This window comes from Nothobranchius furzeri, chromosome 7 (genome assembly GCF_043380555.1).
Source record: "Nothobranchius furzeri strain GRZ-AD chromosome 7, NfurGRZ-RIMD1, whole genome shotgun sequence".
Lineage (NCBI taxonomy): Eukaryota > Metazoa > Chordata > Actinopteri > Cyprinodontiformes > Nothobranchiidae > Nothobranchius > Nothobranchius furzeri.
In genome coordinates, this window is record NC_091747.1 from 70719030 (window position 1) to 70739757 (window position 20728).

At 43.7% G+C, this 20728-nt stretch overlaps 1 protein-coding gene across 4 annotated transcripts in view; it reads right to left on the minus strand.

Annotated features, from left to right (window-relative positions):
* The window catches only part of rhbdl3 (rhomboid, veinlet-like 3 (Drosophila)), a 109469-nt gene that overhangs the window by 10596 nt on the left and 78145 nt on the right, over window positions 1-20728 (minus strand). For all 4 annotated transcript variants that reach the window (XM_015954435.3, XM_054751773.2, XM_070553671.1 and 1 more), the window contains 4 exons: window positions 16398-16622; window positions 14875-15023; window positions 8577-8689; window positions 363-463 (listed from right to left, as the gene is read on the minus strand). In XM_015954435.3, the coding sequence (XP_015809921.3) occupies window positions 363-463; window positions 8577-8689; window positions 14875-15023; window positions 16398-16622 (588 nt within the window). The remainder of the gene's footprint in view (window positions 1-362; window positions 464-8576; window positions 8690-14874; window positions 15024-16397; window positions 16623-20728) is intronic.

Below are 20728 nucleotides of genomic sequence, written 5' to 3' on the forward strand. Positions count from 1 at the left end.
AGACAAATTCCTCCTCTCTGACCTTAAGAACGTTGTGGTGGATACATAATGAGCACCCAACGACATACGATCGAAGTTCCTCTTGAAGGACAAAACAAGTGTATTTGATGAGCCTTTTAAGCGGGGTCAAGGGGTACAACAAACACAGGAGAGTGCTTTGACGGGTTGGGATTTTATTCACACTCTGTCACATAAGCATGTTCTGTGTTCTGATCTTTGAAGAACAAGAACAAAAGATCCAGATGAAGTGAAGAATGTCAGGCATTTGGAGGTATAGGAGCACCTGCTGGGGTCCTGAATGGGCTGCTCTGATGGTGTGATAGAACATCTGAGCGGTCTACACACAAATACTCACAACTCACCATTACTACATTAGCCAAATGCGCCGACACAAGGGCATAGACTCCTCCGGATGACCCGACCACTGGAGCGGTCATATCAGTGACAGAAACCGCCAAAGACCCTGTAATGATGGAGGAGGACACAAAGTGATCAACTGGCTTACATTAAGATAATAATGAAATATTAATATCTGTGTGAAATTGTTAAAAACATGTTTGTATTGTTCATGGTTGTTAAAACTACGTGGCTATAGAACCTGCATAATATCTGGAAGTAGCCATTTAGTCTCTGACATGGTTCTGGAGAAATTCTCCTCCACTCTTCTTCACAATGTTGCTTCAGCTCTTTGCGGTTAGTAGATAGAAGTTTCTGCTCAGGTCTTGTAAGATCCGACCACAATTACTGGAAGGCACCCAAAACCATACGCCCCCCCTCCATCGTGCTGATCAACCTTTTTTGGTCTTGACCAAAATTCTTTTGTGCATTATGGGTAAACAAACATTTCTACTTTTCCTCATCTGTCCAAAAGTCCAAAAGTCCAGTGGTTCATTTAAATAGGGTTTCAAATCCAAACTCACGTTGCCGCGTTGTTTTCAGACAGAAGTTCTCTCCTGCAACTTTTCCAAACAAGCCAAACGTGATCAGTCATAAACTTTAACCTTTAATCTCCAAACTGAGGCTTGAAGAGTCTAACGCCGGGGACACACCGGCGGCGGAAGTGCCGCGAAGCGCCGAGAAGCGAATCGCTCACGAAATTCGGCCGCTGCTCGCCGCTCCTCAGTTCAGATCAGACGCGCCCCAGTCGAGGCGCGCCTCGGCTCAGCTGTAGTTTTTCTTTTAAACACTTGGTGTCCTCCATTTCCTCTCTGCCTTTTCTCAGCTCTTTTCCTCTACATTGTGTGTGTGTGTGTGTGTGTGTGTGTGTGTGTGTGTGTGTGTGTGTGCGTGTGTGTGTGCGTGTGTGTGTGTGTGTGAACCTATGGTATGAGTTGTTTCTGCCAGTTGAATCTCTTGGAACCCGCTCCAATTCTGCAGCTGTATCCTAGCAGTTTCTTCCGAAATGAGTACGTAAATAATCATGTTTTTCGGGGGTCGTACAGCTCCTTGTGTTTCTCAGCTTCCATAATTAATTTAAAGTCATCCATCTTAACTGCTTGCCGCAGACTTTCTGCCTCTCTGTCCTGTTTGCTCCGGTGAAAAGACACCCAAAACCACACCCCCTTCACGTGGTCACACACGCACTATGTGTGTGTGTGCTCGTGTGGTTTTTCTGCAGTGTCTGATTACGAACACATTTGACAATTGCGGAATTTTATTTTGAAATGCTTTATTTTGTTAAATTTACCGGCCTGCCTCTTACGTCTAGGTTTGACTTCCTGCCAGAATTGACGCGATTCACCCGTGGGGCTCGCGAAAAAAATAGAGCCAACGCCGAAATGATCGCTGCACGGCGCGGAATGGAGTGCCGGCACGAGGCAATTCGCGGCGCTTCGGCAGCCCATGTGGTCTATAGAATAGCTTAACAAGGGCGCCGAATGAAGGCGGTCCCATTTTCGCGGCGCTTCTCTGCGCCTCCGCGGCCAGTGTGTCCCCGGCGTAAAATGGATTTCCTCTCATTTCAACGAACTTACTGGCACATCTACCTCTGGATAGAGCAGCTGCTACCTTAAATGTTTTCACTTGTAAATATATATTTTATATTTCTCATTGTAAGAAGTTGCAGATTGATGGATTGCAGGTGGTTGTAGGTGGAAATGACCTTTGATCCTTTCCTGATTGATCATCACACACAGGTTCTTCTCTGAGGTCATGGCTGGTGTCTTTTTTTGTGGGCATTGTGTTAACACACACCTGTATGCTCCACAGCAACAGAAGCTCCTGTTTTAGAAGAGCTCACTCTTTAGCCCTGCCTGCCAGACCCGTCCTCTGTTTAATTCTACACAGAGAAAGAGTCTGGCTACTCACAGGCAGAGAGGAACATGAGGGGCGGGACTAGCCTGCTCAAAAATAACCAATCAGAAAAAAGACGGAAATGTCGACTGTACTTTGCGACGCTGTAGTTTTTTTTAGCTGTAGCCAAAAATGGCGTCTGGCAACAGTGCAAACATCTTTCTTTAGAAGAAAGGCTTTTGGTGCTTCTACTGGTTGGTTGTGGTTTTAAAAACATGTTCAAGTCATTTAGAACAGAGGAAAGAGCCGCAGCGACCTCCGCTTCTGACGCCACGTTTATGACAAACTCGGCGTTGTGGTGTGTGACGTACACTACTCAGCGCTGATTGGCTCGGTTAGAATTCTCAGGGGGTGGGGTTAATTACGAGAGCCCCGGGGTTCTGGTCGTGGTGGAGGCCTAGCTGTTGTTTTCAAGAGACCATCTTCCATGTAGCTCTACAACCTCTGGTCACGTTGCTTCCTTTGAACTGCAGCTGATTAAAGTCGGGCGTAAGGACCTGTTCTACTGTGCTGTGGTCTATCGTCCACCTGGTCCAAACAGTTCTTTCCTTCAGGAGTTTAGTGACTTTCTATCCTCCACTGTGAAGCTGTCCAGACTGGTGATTGTTGGTGACTTTAACATCCACGTTGATGATCCCTCTGATCACTTTGCCATGAATTTCTCCAGCCTTATGGACTCCTTCGTCTTTACCCAGCATGTTTCTGGCCCCACACACACCAGGGGGCACACTCTAGACCTTGTTTTTACGCTGGGTCTAAATGCTGACAGTGTTTGTCCTGAGGAAGTTGCGCACATTTTTCCGCTACGTTTTCTTTCATGAATCCCAAAGTTTGCGTGGAAAGTTGCTTATGCAGTTTTCCGACCCCGTTTTGTGCGTAAGCAAACTTGATGAATGAGGCCCCTGGCTTCTCACTCTAATGATGACCAGTTAATCAGATCAGAAGCTCCTGGAAGGAATGTTGAGAATCCTGATATGTAAACAACAGAACTGAAAGAATCTGGACTCTTTCCCCCTCTGTTTTACTTGAGCCAGTATGTGCTAAAATGACTCTTTACAGGGTTAATGTTACTTAGACTCCCGCCACCCTTTGTGGCCAGAGTGTGCATTTGCAACTTCAGAGTGCCGTTCTGGTCTGTTGAAAAGAACTGAGCTGACATACTGCAGTCTGCTTCCAGCACGTTTCCTGCATGTTTTAGATACCTAGTCGAACACAGCTGATATGTTTCATCTAGTGATGAATCACTCCACTGATCATGTGTTGGTGTTAAAAAGATGAACGCACAGCGAGGAGATAGGTTTTGCTTTTGGCTCCACTAAACTACGTCGTTAATGCTAACGGTTAGCTTCTACAAGTTGAAAAACTCTGCTGTTTCCTGGATGTTTCACCAACAACAGCTTTTCCCTGTCGCGAGCCAAGATGGAGGAAATGTTACCTTTCAGTGTGACATACTGTAGATCTGAATGTTTTTCATAATCCGAGCATTTCCCCATCCATTTCCTATCAGCGGCTAACGCAGGAAATGGGTAGCCTGCATGTTAAACCTAACTTACACACTCTGTAATCAATTACATAAAGTTGTGAAAATGTGCATAAAAATAGCCCAAATAAAGGCATAAAGGTCCCTCCATGACCTCACTTTTACAAATAAAAGCTTAGTGAAACATCAAAAGCACACATTGTGCTTTTATATGACAAAAAGAAACAGAATCTGTGCTGGTGAAGCTGCAGGAATTGCTCCCTTTAGCCCTTTGGTACCAGTTCATCTCATACACAAAAGATCCAATCACAGAAAGAAGAGTTTTAAACTGGGAACATTCAGAACAAGACACACACACACACACACACACACACACACACACACACACACACACACAGAGTTACGACTGCAGTCTCGAATGCAGAAATGAGTCATTGTGAGTTTTCTCTATAATACAAACACTCTTCTTTGCATTCTCCCTTTCTCTCACTGTTTCTCTGTGTTTACCTCAACTGAATTCAACATGTCAACACTCAGTTGGCTTGGAAGATGTGAACAGCGGGTCAAACTCAGCATTTTTAATTAGAAACATGAATTCCACTGATGCTGAACTAAATGAGTCGTATCTTTGTTCTCATTCAGGATTTCATGACCATGACACACCATGTCCACAATCTGTCAAGGATTGCATTGCCCGGGTAATTATCTTACCCTGAAACCTCAATTTCTGTTCAAACACAACCCTAATCTCTAGTGCCCTTGCACTGATTGTAGAGCAGGAAAGAGTATGTAGATAACTAAAGACAAACTACCTCACTGTAAAACGGACTTAAAATGAGATTTCAAGGGAAACGTTCTCTTAATGAGCACAAGGGGAAATAATAAAGCACACGGAGGAGAAACATAAGCAGCCAGGCTGCCTTTGCAGTCCTGTCTTACGTGTGTATCCTTTGCGAGAGACCAGCGGTCGACTCCCGGTCCTCGAACGCCTACACTAACTTCCTCTTTTTCAACAAACGGGCTGCAGGCTTATTGTGTTCATGTCTGCTGACCACAGGAGCATATACTGGGATTGTATTGTGTGTGTTTATTGATTCTGGTGTGGTGTGTGGGTGTGTGTTGGGTGTGGAAGGTCAGAGGCCTCTCTCTGAGTCATTGCTTGATCTCTGACCTTTGACCTATGTGGGTACCAGCTGAGTCCTTTTTGTTTGTTTTCAAACTGCATCAGTTCAGATACTGATGACTTTATCTGCTTGATTGTTTTATTTTTTCATAATCAACTCCGTTTTCGACATCCAGACCTCTTTAACAGCGTTCTCATGCACAGACTGAAACTAGACGAGAATGAAAGTGTTTTAAAACCTTTTTGTGTTGCGGCTGATTTTAAGGGGGACGCAGAATTGTGAATTTTAAAGTTTACAAATATTATGAAGACTTTATGGGAACCGTCTCCTACAGCCTTATAATCTCTGGTCATCAATGCCATTCTAGGTTTCTCTTTACTTCAACATGATTAGTGTATTCCTCAAACACCTAAATGAATCCTATACATGTCTTATGTCCTTTGGTTGAGGATCCAAGTCCCACAAGACAAGTGAAAAGAGCCATTTTTAATACTTTTAACTAAAGTTTTATTATTAAATAATTACATCATAAATATAACATAAGTTAATGTATTTTTGATTGATAAGCTTGATGGTCTTTAAAGTGTAAAAATGTATTGTTTGTTTTGATGAATATGTCCTAGAGTAATTTTTGTACTATTTAGCTGAAAAAAACCATAGATATAAATACGTAGATGTCCCATTTGGCGCTGGAGAGCGTAGCAGCATCACCGCCATGTTGGATGGGTCTCCTCACTCTCCAAAGTCAATGCAGAGTGAGCAACTATGCCCATTTCTGTGCAATACGGTTACAACAACTGGCATACTATTGAAAACAGATCATGTGGAGTCCCATGTGAGCCTACCTGATAAGATTTTTTATTTAAATTAATTTATTTAGTTTATTATATTTAATATTTTATGCCATACCTTGTGTATGAGTCAGTAAATAAAAAAAGATAAAATGGGTTTTTTAGTTGGGTAAGAACCTTCCTCAGTAAAAATCAATGCATGCACTGGGGGAGAATGTAGACCCATCTAAATTGCCAGCCAGCCACTACGGGGCATCTTCGTATATATGTCTGTAAAATGCACATAAATTTGCCACAAGAGATAAGATAACTGCAGAAGCCAAGAGAGGACATTTTTAGAAACTCAATTTGTGGCATGATCATCGAGGATACATATTGTGGCTAGTGCAGCCACAATTATTTGATTTGTCACGATGACATCAACAAACAAAATAGTTGACAATAAATGTAATTGTCAACGTAATTTATTCTATGAAGCATTTTTTTATTACTGGCTGCTGCGGCCCGAATGTCTGTGGCTGCAGCCCCACTGCTGTTTTCGGCCTTTCTGCTCAAGGCACATGCACAGTGGCCATCCGATGGAAGCAGCTTGCTTCCTCACAAATGGATAAGTATGTACAGACCCCCTTCTGAACTCTCCAGGCTGACGGAGCAGCAGCTCTACTTCAAACCCCTCCCAGATATTGGAGCTTCTCCATTTATAGCAGCTTGAGTGAGGGATGGGTGGGTGTGGTCAGCAACAGCTTGTTTTCTAAAGGTGAAAGAGCCCCGAAATGGCTCTTTATGGAAGGTACTGAAAACATCAAGAATAAAACTGCCAAGATCGCTTTATGTGAGAGGAATTTTGTGTAAAGAAAGAACTTAATCTATATATTTTGTGTCGACCATAGAACTATTATAACCTCTTTAAAACAGTCATGTCTCCTTTACCCTTCTTAGCAGACAGAAATGTGCTTGCAAAGTGCAATGTGACATAAAAATTCCAATGATTATTTTAGCCAATTACATTTTGTTGTGATTTTTGGAGCCAAAATTGAATCTAAAATAAAAATGCATTTAACTCTAAACTCTAATAAAATCTCAGTATGATATTTGGCATCTGAAGCTCAGCCATTGCTCTCGTTGTGCCATAAACAAAATACATATCTGAAGCAATCCTTTGTGATTAGGATTAACAATCCAACATTTATTTGTTCATTATAAGGAGTTTAGTAAGGAGATATAAAGATATAATATGTATTCTTAGCAGTACAAATGACCAGTATGAATTACACAGAGGCTTCCGGGGGAACCTAGCGAGATGGAGGGGTCTATTTTGCCTCGGCCCCCACATGCCTTGAAACGGCCTGGGTTTTGGAGGTGATCTGAATTGTAATAAATATATAACTGTTACATGATTTTAAATTATTGCTTTATAAAGGTAAAAACGTGTAGTGCTCCGTTGCATCATCCTGCCATCCAAACCAGTAGACCACTGGAGTTCTGAGGCATGACACAAACTGACTGGGCCAATGAGAGACACGCTGAGGTTCCTGTGGGGAGTGGCTAGAATGCATAGCTTTGCTTCGGCGACTGTCTGTCTAGGTTTCTAGGCTAGTGTTAAGCTAACGTCTGAGAGAAATGTGGATTCTAGTGATAATAAAAATCACCTGGAGTAAAAAATAAACCCCGTGAGACACTAACCCAAACACCGCAGCCAACACAACCAGACCGAACATCCCTTCTTCCGCCGGTGGTCGATATCTTATTAAAACAGCAGACCTCTCTCTGTGTGTGTGTGTGTGTGTTCTGGTCTGTGTGCATTGATGAGATTGTTTGATTTATGGTCTGTTTCCTCCTCATTTCACAGTGAAGTTAAAACTATAGGTCACTTTGGCTGGTATCTGTCTATAACACACACACACACACACACACACACACACACACACACACACACACACACACACACACACACACACACACACACACGTAAATATAGATATAGTCATAAATCCAGAAAAATGATAAAAAAGCTACACGCTCCATTTCTGCAGCATCAGAAGAGGTTTAAGAAGATGCTGACATCTGAATTCACTCTGACACAAGTCAGTGACACTAGTCAGTGACACTAGTCAGTGACACTAGTCAGTGACACTAGTCAGTGACACTAGTCAGTGACACTAGTCAGTGACACTAGTCAGTGACACTAGTCAGTGACACTAGTCAGTGACACTAGTCAGTGACTCGATGCAACCTGCTGGGTTCCTTATATAGGAAACTTTTTACTGACTGGCTTAATGAACTGACCTGTACTGGAATGTTTACTGTGTGAAGGTCCTTGAGACGACTCGTCGTGATTCGGAGCTTTATAAATAAACTTGAATTGAAGTTCTCATTAGCTGTTACTGATTTATTAAAGATAAGCAGAATTCACGATCACGTGTAAAGTGTTAGCTGAACAAAGGTGCTGATCATTTATTTCTGCAGCTGCATCTTGTTCCTCTTTTTCTTTCTTTCTTCCATTTCTCACCCCCCTCCTCCCGTCTCCTCTGCTCCTGAGATTTTCCTTTTGAACATTTAAACTCCCCTCTCCTCCATTCCGATCCCTGTCATATACATCCCTTATGTCTCTGCAGTGCTCTGCTGTAAAAGGCCAGGAGGCAACAATATGCTGACGACCCCGACGTCCCGCCATGTCTGAGACACAAAGCCACTTGTCCTCGACTCGCCACACACAGACACGCTCACACGCTTCCAGACTTCACATCGACAAGTATCCAGCTACACACAGGACTCATCCTGACGGGCTGCTGAATCATATAAACACGCAGTGAGCAGATGGAACAACGGCAGAACAGAAAAGACAAAGGTTTGATCTGGCACCAGTGAGAGAAGGAATCACACGCCCACCTGCTAGCGCGCCACACACGTAGACCAGTCCAATCCTCAGGGCGCCGTGGACCATTTCAAGAGGGACTCCCACGAGCAGCTGCATGGCCATGTTCAGGCTCAGATGTTCGATTCTTTAGGACACACACACACACACACACACACACACACACACACACACACACACACACGCAGGCTGTTAAGGTCAGTCTGGTCAATTAAATGGCTGTCACTGGTAAGAAAGGGGGAAAAAATCATTGACTTCCATTCAAATCTTAAACTTGAACTCCAACCATGTCTGCATGCGCTGTTCATTTGAACATTTCCAGTTCAGATTTATTCCACGTGAGTTTCCATGGAAAACAAGTGATGTGATGCCAAACTTCTGAGCAGTTGTCACCTGTACCTTCAGGTTCTTGGGTCGACACCAGGGGTGGAAAATAAAACTGAAGGAGTCTCAAGGAGTCAAGAGCAAATCCAAAAGGTGAACAGTGATTTTTTTGTACATTTTTTATTAAAAATAGAAAATAACTGAAAATGGTGAGTTACACAACTGGCTCGTTTTGATGGACACAGCCACTCAATGTTTCGCTCAAGTTTAAAGCGACTGACTGAAGCAGATCAGCCATCATGTTGTCCTCCTCTCAGAAGAACTGGACATGTCCTGCTGCTATGGCGCGGTATGGGGGTCAACATTAAGACTACTGCCCAGCAGCAGGAGGCTATATAAATTCCGAAGCAAACTACTGATCTGATTAATGATAAGCTGGCGCCGGTAACTGAGAGGCTGGCGCTGCTTACTGAGGAATAGCACCTTTACCGGCGTTATTACTAGATACGCTAGGGACTAGCAGCCCTCGGCTGGTCATTGACTGGTTCACACACTCCCTCTGCTGTCTATTAGCGTGGATAGGCTAGCGTTAGCCTGGACGGGCTGGTGTTAGCATTGGAGAGGCTAACCATTAGCGTGCCTAGGCTGGCCACTAGCTGGATTTCCTACCCCCTTGGCGGACCCTAGGCATGGATAGGCTGGCATTAGCATCGGAGAGGCTAGCTATTAGCATGTCTCGGAGAGTCACAAGTCAGCTAGTGGCCAGCCTAGGCATGCTAATGGATAGCCTCTCCGATGCTAACGCCAGCCTATCCATGCTAATGGTCCGTCAAGGGGGTAGGAAATCCAGCTAGTGGCCAGCCTAGGCACGCTAATGGTTAGCCTCTCCAATGCTAACACCAGCCCGTCCAAGCTAACGCTAGCCTATCCACGCTAATAGACAGCAGAGGGAGTGTGTGAACCAGTCAATGACCAGCCAAGGGCTGCTAGTCCCTAGCGTATCTAGTAGTAACGCCGGTAAATGTGCTATTTCTCAGTAAGCAGCGCCAGCCTCTCAGTTACCGGCGCCAGCTTATCATTAATCACGTGGGTAGTTTGCTTCAGAATTTATATAGCCTCCTGCTGCTGGGCATTAGTCTTAATTTTGGCCCTCATACCCCGCCATATGCTGCCATAAGGAAAGCTGCTGCTTCCTGTAGGACACATCACCTGTTCCACCCTCCGGCTGACAGTATGAGCATTTAAAGCCAAAGTCAGGGTCACTGGTGGCAACCTTAGGGAGGTTTAGTGATCTGTTTGAGACATTTGGTCAATAATAGAGAAACCATGAGGAAAACCCACTGGTCAGTTTCTGTTTCTGTTTCTAAAACCAGCGTTTGCTTTCTGGAGCTCGACTGGACGGCAATTTCCTTCCTGTTCCTGCAAATGTTAAAGGGAAAAGACAGAACCGAATATGGACAGGCACAAGCATGTGTGTCCTGACGAAGCACAAATAACATCACACCCAAAAACAAAAGAAAATAATCAACACGACCCCTCCAGTACTGTGCTGGGATAACGGATCGTACGGTGACGAGACAATAGGAAGTAGTGATTAGAGAGAAGCCCGACCAGCTCCTCCTCAGACAACAGAGACGTTTCTCCATGCTTCTAATGAGGAACGGGCTGAGCTTTCAGGCAAATCTGTAGACGCCCACGAGAGGTCCTGTTGTGTTCTTTCAGGACTGCCGACAAAGCCCCGCTTTACTCTCTTCATCACTGCAACACTTGACTTCTGCTCCTCTACGTCAGAAACACTAATTAGTGCTTTTCACCGACAAAACAACACGCTGTAACTACGGCAGCCTGTTAGCGCCAATCAGGGGAGACATACAGTGGGGCAAAAAAGTATTTAGTCAGCCACCGATTGTGCAAGTTCTCCCACTTAAAATGATGACAGAGGTCAGTAATTTTCATCATAGGTACAGTTCAACTGTGAGAGACAGAATGTGAAAAAAAAAATCCATGAATTCCCATGGCAGGATTTTTAAAGAATTTATTTGTAAATCAGGGTGGAAAATAAGTTTTTGGTCAATAACAAAAATTCAACTCAATACTTTGTAACATAACCTTTGTTGGCAATAACAGAGGTCAAACGATTACTATAGGTCTTTACCAGGTTTGCACACAGAGTAGCTGGTATTTTGGCCCATTCCTCCATGCAGATCTTCTCGAGAGCAGTGATGTTTTGGGGCTGTCGCCGAGCAACACGGACTTTCAACTCCCTCTACAGATTTTCTATGGGGTTGAGGTCTGGAGACTGGCTAGGCCACTCCAGGACTTTCAAATGCTTCTTACGGAGCCACTCCTTTGTTGCCCGGGCGGTGTGTTTGGGATCATTGTCGTGTTGGAAGACCCAGCCACGTTTCACCTTCAAAGCTCTCACTGATGGAAGGAGGTTTTGCCTCAGAATCTCACGATACATGGCCCCATTCATTCTGTCCTCAACACGGATCAGTCGTCCTGTCCTCTTAGCAGAAAAACAGCCCCAAAGCATGATGTTCCCACCCCCATGCTTCACAGTAGGTATGGTGTTCTTGGGATGCAACCCAGTATTCTTCTTCCTCCAAACACGACGAGTTGAGTTTATACCAAAAAGTTCTACTTTGGTTTCATCTGACCACATGACATTCTCCCGATCCTCTGCTGTATCATCCATGTGCTCTCTGGCAAACTTCAGACGGGCCTGGACATGCACTGGCTTCAGCAGCGGAACACGTCTGGCACTGCAGGATTTGAGTCCCTGCCGTTGTAGTGTGTTACTGATGGTGACCTTTGTTACTGTGGTCCCAGCTCTCTGCAGGTCATTCACCAGGTCCCCCCGTGTGGTTCTGGGATTCTTGCTCACCGTTCTCATGATCATTTTCTTGCTTGGAGCCCCAGATCGAGGGAGATTATCAGTGGTCTTGTATGTCTTCCATTTTCTGATAATTGCTCCCACAGTTGATTTTTGCACACCAAGCTGCTTGCCTATTGTAGATTCACTCTTCCCAGTCTGGTGCAGGTCTATAATTCTTTTCCTGGTGTCCTTCGAAAGCTCTTTGGTCTTGGCCATAGTGCAGTTTGGAGTCTGACTGTTTGAGGCTGTGGACAGGTGTCTCTTTTATACAGATAATGAGTTCAAACAGGTGCCATTAATGCAGGTAACGAGTGGAGGACAGAAAAGCTTCTTAAAGAAGACGTTACAGGTCTGTGAGAGCCAGAGATTTTCCTTGTTTGAAGTGACCAAATACTTATTTTCCACTCTGATTTACAAATAAATTCTTTAAAAATCCTGCCATGTGAATTCATGGATTTATTTCACATTCTGTCTCTCACAGTTGAAGTGTACCTATGATGAAAATTACTGACCTCTGTCATCATTTTAAGTGGGAGAACTTGCACAATCGGTGGCTGACTAAATACTTTTTTGCCCCTCTGTACAGAGGAGGAAGATTTGTTCTGTTTCCCAGTTCTTTCATTAGAGTTGAAATGTTGAGAAATGATGTTAGAAGAAAGAGTAAAAAGAATATTGAGAATAAATTTTGATGGCCCTGCTTTTGTATTGTTTAAGGGCAGAATGGCATACGGTGCAAAGCTGGGTTTGAACCATCAACCTCCTGATCAGCAGATAATTGGTCCATCCATCGAGCCACAGACACAATGTTGTAAGAGAAGTTAAAATATTTAGAAACAGCAACATCACTATTTACAGGTGAAACTGGGAAAAAGGAAAATATGGTGCAAAAGGTCGTTTATGCCAGTAATTCAGCCGAAAAGGTGAAACTAATATATGAGACAGACTCAAGCAAATCCACATATTTCAGCCTTTATTTGTTACAACAGTGATGTCACACTCTAGTCAGCTGATAAACCCAGAACACCTGCAAAGGTTCCCGAGGCTTTAGATGGTCTCTCAGTCTAAGATAGATAAAATGGACTTTTGCACCATGTTCTCTTTTTCTTTCAGTTTCACCTGAAAAAATAAATAAATAAATACATTTTGTCTAGAAAAAGATGTTTTTTTTTCTTTATTTCATTTTTCATTTATTGACATTAAAATAAAAATACAGAAAAAAAAATGACTACAAGCCAAAATGAAAAAGGGGACAGAAAGAAGAAAAACTTATGTTATCTGCCCCTTTTAACTTCACGACAGAATTTTTTTTAGAAAAAGTCTAAGTATTGAAAAATGCAAAATGTACAAAAATATCTAAATATTTTCTAAGATAAAAATTTGAGAATAAGTAAAAATGCTAAAAGCTTTGTTTACATTAGGAGGTCAAAATGTTCAGACAAACTATATTTTAATATCTTCTGTTGAAGTAAGATAAATTATTTATTTTTGCTGGAAAAAGATGATCAAATGTCTTCAACTAGGATTTCCCAAAGCTCTCTCACACACACACACACACACACACACACACACACACACAATAGTTCTGATGTGTTCCTCGTTCCTGTCACCTCTTCTCTCCCCCACCCTGCCAATCTAATAACATTACTTCTCAGAAACTGAAGGTTCGACTAAGTAAACGACGGTTTTATTAGTTGTCTTTAGTGCTGGGAGTCCATTACCATCTGGGTAATTAAATCTGGACGACCTGAGCTGAACTGATCCTCTTAGACAACGGGAAGATATCCACAGAGATTGGCCAAAATATTCACCAATAAAGTACAGATTAGAACATTTGACAGACGCATGTCCTGGACTCATGCCTTCTGTAGCGGACAAGCACTGCTCATCCACCTCCTTCGCTTTTCCACTCCTCTTCCAATCTCCTTCTGAATATTATTTGAGCTTTTGTTGTGAATTAGCTGCTCTCTCTCATTGCTCAGGATGATTTACTGTTGGCACAAAACAAAACTGATGCTGCTGATGACCCAGCCAGAGAAAATGACCTGACCCCAGCATTCCAATCCCTGGAACTTTATCAGGGATTGGAATGCTGAGTGACAGAAGTCTGTCCCTGATGACTTTCCTTGCAGAGAAGAGGCTTCTTTTGGTGTTCTTGACACCAGGCCATCCTCTAAAAGTACTCACTGTGCTGCAAACTGAGCTCTGCACCGGGGAACCCTAGACTTTCAGCTGGATCAGTTAGAGGAGATGACCTAGAACTTAACAATTGCAGTGTAATTTGGTTTTGGGATTAGGTATTCACTGTAAAGAGGAACTTTGCAATTCAGTATAATTCATTTGTCCATAATAATCTGGAAGTATGAATCATGAAAGACCAAGTTCACTTGTTTTTTCAACACATGTGCAGCACTCTCTCAGCCTGGAACGCCATCCTACATGTGTGAATACATATTCTGGCCAAGACCCATAGACAGACAGACAGTTATGACAGTTGTAGGGCGGGAGCTATGGTTATCCTTCAAACTGTCTCCACATTATTGGATAACGAACAATGCGACGTACTCACAGCTACGAATGTCAGTCAATGGGGCAGTTCGCCGCTAAAGACACAAATACATCGTTTTTCTAAATAAACGTAACTACCTCTATCTGCCTTTGACTCAAAGAAAAGTCTAAATAGTCCAAAGTTGATGCCAAAGCTGTTTCCAATGGGCCGCCGCCATCTTTGTTGTTTTGCTTTGTCACAGCAACATCCCACCCACCAAACCAGTAAAGCACTGTGATTGGCAAAACACAAGACTCTTTTGTACGTTTGTTTTGTTTATCTTTGTAATCAATTTCTTTGTTGTTTTTCTGGATTTTTACCTGACATTTTTCGACTAATGTCTTTAGTCAACATCAGAGTCCCAACAAAAATACAAAAAATGGATCAAGGAAGCGATAGAACTAAGGAGATGTGGACACAAAACCATGAAAAAAGATGATGGTAGTGAGAGAGGAAGTGCCCCCACTTGTGCTGTTAAAAAAACATGAAAAATAAAAAACCGTCATCTTGTGTGCAATTTATCAAAATCTTTTCCATAACGCACAAAGCTGTGTGGTGAACTCACCCGGTGTGCATGAATATGTAGCTGAAGTACCTCCAGGCCTGGGCTCGTAGCTGGGGGTGGTAAGGCAGGGGGCTCTTTAGGAAGGACGGGCTGGACACCTGCAGGACCAAGCGATCCAGCTGGATCCCATAATATATGAACACCGCTACCTGGAACAGCACAAAACACATATAAGAAGGTATTCAGTTACTCTCAAAATAAACTAAAGTTGTGTATTAAACATTTTGTGAACAGTCTCTTAAACTGGAAACTCTGGTCTGGTTTTTGATGTGCAGTTCTTTTTGTTACTGTAATATAATAAAAGTAAGGTTTTAAAATATCCTAAGAATGGAATCATGAAAAAAACAAAAGTGCGTGGGCTATTTATCCAAAATTCTGATTTTTTGTGAAGAAGAGCCCGTTAAGACACTGATTTTATGTTTTAAATCATTGGTCTTCAATCCGGGTCAATTAAGACCACTGTCCTGCATGTCTCTGCTTCAACACACCTGATTGAAATCAAATGATTAATAATAACAGGCTTCTACAGATCATTAGGACACGGTGAATTTAACCGCTAAACTATGTGTGTGAGCAGAGAAACCACTAAAACATGCAGGATGGCAGCCTTTGAAGATGGAGGTTGGACACCAGTAGCTCAGGAGGTTGAGCAGGTTGTCCAGTAACTGGACGGTTGCAGGTTTCATCCCGGCTCCGATGAACAAATGCTGCTGTTTTATCCTTGGGCAAGGCACTTAACCTGCCTTGCCTGCTGCTGGTGGTCGGAGGGACCGGTGGCACCAGTGTTCGGCAGGCCTCGCCTCTGTCAGTGCACCCCAGGGGAGCTGTGGCTACATCAAAGCTGATCCTCACCAGCGGGTGAATGACTGATTGTGTTGTGAAGCGCCTTGGGGGGTCGTACAACCCTAAAGCTTGGTTTATGCTCGACGCATTCACTTTCCCCGCGGTGATGCGGCTCGCGGATGGAACGCGCTTCACAACTCGCAGCTTTTATTGTTCGTGCGGCTCGTCTCTGCGGTGAGCCAATATTCTCCCAAACTGTAGGGGGCAGCATGGAGCTCTACAGCATGCATCCAACACTACACCATAGTAGAAGTAGAAATTACTGTTTACAACATGGCTTTTCAGCATTTTTAACAGCGTCCTCGTCTTTTCCGACAGTGCGAGCTATTTCTCTCCAATAATTATTAACAACATGTTGATCACGGTGATCTCTGAGAGCTGAATCATACAAATGTCTGTATTTACGAACCTCTGCCATACTAGTTCTTGCCGGTCCGCCATGTTTTTCCGCGTCCGTCCGTCCGCGTGGTTAGAAATTTTCCGAGGTGCGCGTTGCGGAAATTCTGGGCTGTGCGGAGGCGCGGTGGAGGGGCGTGGTTGTTAAAATGACGCAAAATGACGCAACTTTTCCGCGTGGAGCCGTGCGGACCTCGCGGACGCGTCAAGCATAAACCAACCTTAAGAAGGCGCTATACAAATACAGACCATTACCATTTCACCATTGCGCTAAAAAGACTAACCTCAGCCATGGTGATAGCCAGGATGAACCAGGGAGGGGGGCAGTATGTGTAGCTGTCAAAGTACCACTTGCGGTCGACCTCGCGAGGCAGCGTTTCATAGGCGACGTGGCGAACTAGCCGCTGGGAGAGCCCCAAGCCAACCTCATCTCTGAGACTGCAGCCTTTCAGCTGCCTGCTCCCCTGCAGGATGGCCCTCCTGAAACTGTTGGAGCGCTTGTTGCTCATCTGGATAAAACAAGATAGAAAACGGAATGAGAGAAGGGGTCAAGGATGCGCTAAAGAGACAGTTCACTAGTTTTGTCATTCTAGTATAAATGAACTCCTTATGAGGATAAAAGCTTTGGTACTCCTGTTTCAGGAAATAAAAGTTAGCCGGAGGAGAGGCGAGCAAAAGACACAGGATTTGATGTCTTATTTCCCGATATTTGGACATCTCACCTCTGATTGGCTAACAAAAACGTGACTCTACCACTGATTTCGTTTGCTCTGCAACTTTGACATTTATCTCCACAAACAACACAAGTCTGAAGGAGATCTGTTATTTTGTGGAGTTGCTAATGCTAACGGTTAGCTTCTACTAGTTGAAATGCGCTTGGCTCTTTCCTCGTTGCCTTCCCCATCACGAGCAAAGATGGGTGAGTCCATGATAATTTGCTGTGTGATGTAGTTCTGACTGGTCCAACATAAATGTACACTGGACTTAGGAGGAAAAACAGCTGCCGAGACTGGAATTTTGATCGTTTGTTGGTCCGGAGCATGTGGGTGTGTTAGCGCACGAGAGAAGAGAGACTGTCAAACAGGGTCCACATTAAAGCCTCATATAAACTGTCAAATGTCGAAGCACACATTTTCCCTATTTCATCCAAAAGCAGCATTTGGTAAACAACCTTCTATCATAAAGTGGTGTGTGGTAGTGTGTAGCAACACAAAAGCTGTCTCCATAGGGTCAAGCAGCAGGTTGTAGAGCATCATGAGTGATGCTAGTGTGATTATTCATGATCAGAACCCCAGCCGAGCCTTACTGATGATGACTGTTAGATAAAATATTAAATAATGCACCGTATCAGCTACAAGGAATCAACATATCTATAAACATTGAAACAGGAAAATATTTTAATTTGACCAACAAACAAAGGTAAAACAGAAACAAAGGAATTCACCTCCTCGCTTTAAAAATCCAGGATGAGCTCACTTAATACGTCTTCTTTAAGTTTTCAAACAAATAAAAATTCCCATTGACACAATAGTGTGAGCCGGGAATTCATGTAATACATTTCAGAGCCTTTGTAAACATTTTCCCTCACTAATCCCATTCACCCTGCGTCTCAGATCAGCCGGATTTAAGTTTTGACTCCTAAATATGATTTTTTTTCTTTTTCAAGATATTTTCCGTGAGCGTGTACCTGTGTTCAGAACCCTACATCATTGCTTCAGTTGTAACACCATGATGATGTCACCATCATGCTCTCACACTTGGTGGGTATTCTAAAGGAAATTGCTTCTGCCAGAAATGATTGTTTCCCTAATTGACATTAAGTGCAGTTTAAGTCTGAGTGGACAAGAAAACGTTGTTAACTAACTTTATTAAGCTCACTGAGAAACCGTCGTCGTCGTCTTCCTCCGCTTATCCGGGTCCGGGTCGCGGGGGCAGCATCCCAACTAGGGAGCTCCAGACCGTCCTCACCCCGGCCACCTCCACCAGCTCCTCCGGCAGGACCCCAAGGCCTTCCCGGACCAGATTGGAGATGTAACCTCTCCAACGTGTCCTGGGTCGACCCGGGGGCCTCCTGCCGGCAGGACATGCCCGAAACACCTCCAGGAGGCATCCTGACCAGATGCCCAAACCACCTCAACTGGCTCCTTTCGATACGGAGGAGCAGCGGTTCTACTCCGAGTCCCTCCCGAATGTCCGAGCTCCTCACCTTATCTCTAAGGCTGAGCCCGGCCACCCTACGGAGGAAACTCATTTCGGCCGCTTGTATCCGCGATCTCGTTCTTTCGGTCATTACCCAAAGCTCATGACCATAGGTGAGGATTGGGAAGTAGATCGACCGGTAAATCGAGAGCCTGGCTTAGCTCACTGAGAAACCATTTTTCTTTATATTGTTTAAATATGATTGGTCACTCTGAGTTTCACATGCAGGCCCAACGTGAAAACAGTCTTCTACCCCTATTTCCTGCATTACCTGCTGAGGTAAAATAGACAGGAAAAAGCTTTTATTAGAAAAGCCACACAGATCTACGTCATACTGTAAATGATCATTCATGGACTCAGCTATCTTGGCTCACGGGAAGGCTGTTGTTGGTTTTGCATCCAGGAGAGAGCAGAGCACGTTTCTGCTAGTAGAAGCTAACCGTTAGCATTAGCAATGCCACAACATGGCAAAACTCCTTCAGGCTTATTTTCTTGGTGGACATTAAACATCAATATTGCAGTTGCATTGCTGCTAGCCAATCAGAGGTGAGGAGTATCAGGATGCTTTTTTTGTGTTTTTCTATGTAAACAAAGACCACAAACCCATCTCTGTCACATTTATGACTAAAATAGTCACACAAACAGGCTGTCCAATCTCAGCAGAGCTGTTTAGCTTCTTCAGGGTAAGCTTGACTTCTTTGTTACCCCTCTGACTAAACACCCCCTGACTCACCCCTGGTCCTTCAGCCTCAGCTATCTGCCATCTGCAAACACACTGGTTGCATCCCCATATTCTTCATTTCTTTCAGACAAGTGCAGATTGTTTACACGAAGATCTTCTAAAGTGCTTTCATTTAATCCAGTTCAGTTTATTTATATAGTGTCAAATCACATCAAGGATCACCTCAAGGCACTTTACCAAGTAAACATCAGTGTACTGAGTTCAAGTCATTATGCCAATTAGTTAAAAGTATCCAATGTAAGAAAACCCAACACTCACTAGCTGTGTATATTTGTATAATATACTACTATCATAGCATCAAAACACAAAGTACAATTTACTTTTCAATATAATGCCAACCTTGAGCCAAAACATAGCGGAAATGCCAGTTTAATATTACAAAGTGTTAAGAAAAATACACTTTTATAATTCATATTTGTGTTTAACGAGGCTTCCTGTGTTGCTGAGCGTAACATCAGGAGGAAAAAGCAGACTGTTTCAGCCTTAATATTGAGGCTGACCAACTGTGGGAAAATGATGACAGGTTACCATGGTCACTTCTAGACCGCACAAGGCAAGTGCACACACAGACCTCCCCCCTGGCAGCCCCGCTCCATAAAGACAGTCAATTCTTCTGCTGAAGTGACTGCAATCCCCCTGCTTTTCGCAGGAGACATAAAAGGAAGAATGGCATTCTGTGTGTTGACCCACTGCCAGGAGGAGAAGGGAACAGGACAGAGAGGAGGCCAAGGAGACAAATGGGTGTTCAACTAGCAAGAGACAATTTCTGCCTTTGATCAACAGAACACATGAGAGAGGAGAGACGTTAACAACAGAGGAGGGACGAAATAAGGAGCAGCATTTATGAGCTTCTTTACACAAATGTGACAGATGAAGGAAAGTATGGGGTGCACTTCATCTCCCACCCAACGATGCAGCATCCAGTGTCATACAGTGGGATGCCTTCTTAATCTTCAAGATTTTCCTGTAAAAACCATTGGTTGTTATGATAAAAAAAAGTCTGTTTAATATATAATAAAGGAGACGCACAGTGATATTTGAGAAGTGAACAAAAAAGAAATGACCTCAATATGTAGTCTATCCTACTTTAGCAGAAATAACAGCCTCTAAACTCTTCCTATAGCTTCCAATGAGAGTCTGGATTCTGGCTGAAGGTGTTCTGGACCATTCTTCAATAACACAACATCTCTAGTTCATTCAGGTCTGATGCTTCTGAGCATGGACAGCTCTCTAACTCACACCACAGATGTTCAACAATATTCAGGTCTGAGGACTGAGATGGCCGTTCCAGAACGTTCTACTTGTTCCTCTGCATGAACGCCTTAGTAGATGCTGAGCAGTGTTTAGGGTCGTTGTCTTGTTGAAAGCCCCAGCCCCGGTGCAGCTTCAGCTTTGTCACTAATTCCTGACATTGGTCTCCAGAATCTGCTGATATTGAGTGGAATCCATGCGTTCCTCAACTTTAACAAGAGTCCCAGTCCCTGCACTGGCCACACAGCCCACAGCATGATGGAACCACCACCATGTTTTACTGTAGGTAGCAGGTGTTTTTCATGGAATGCTGGCTTCTTCTTCCTCCATGCATAGCGCACCTTTTTATGCCCAAATAACTCCGTTTTAGTTTCATCAGTCCACAGCCCCATATTCCAGAATGAAGCTGCCTTGTCCAAATGT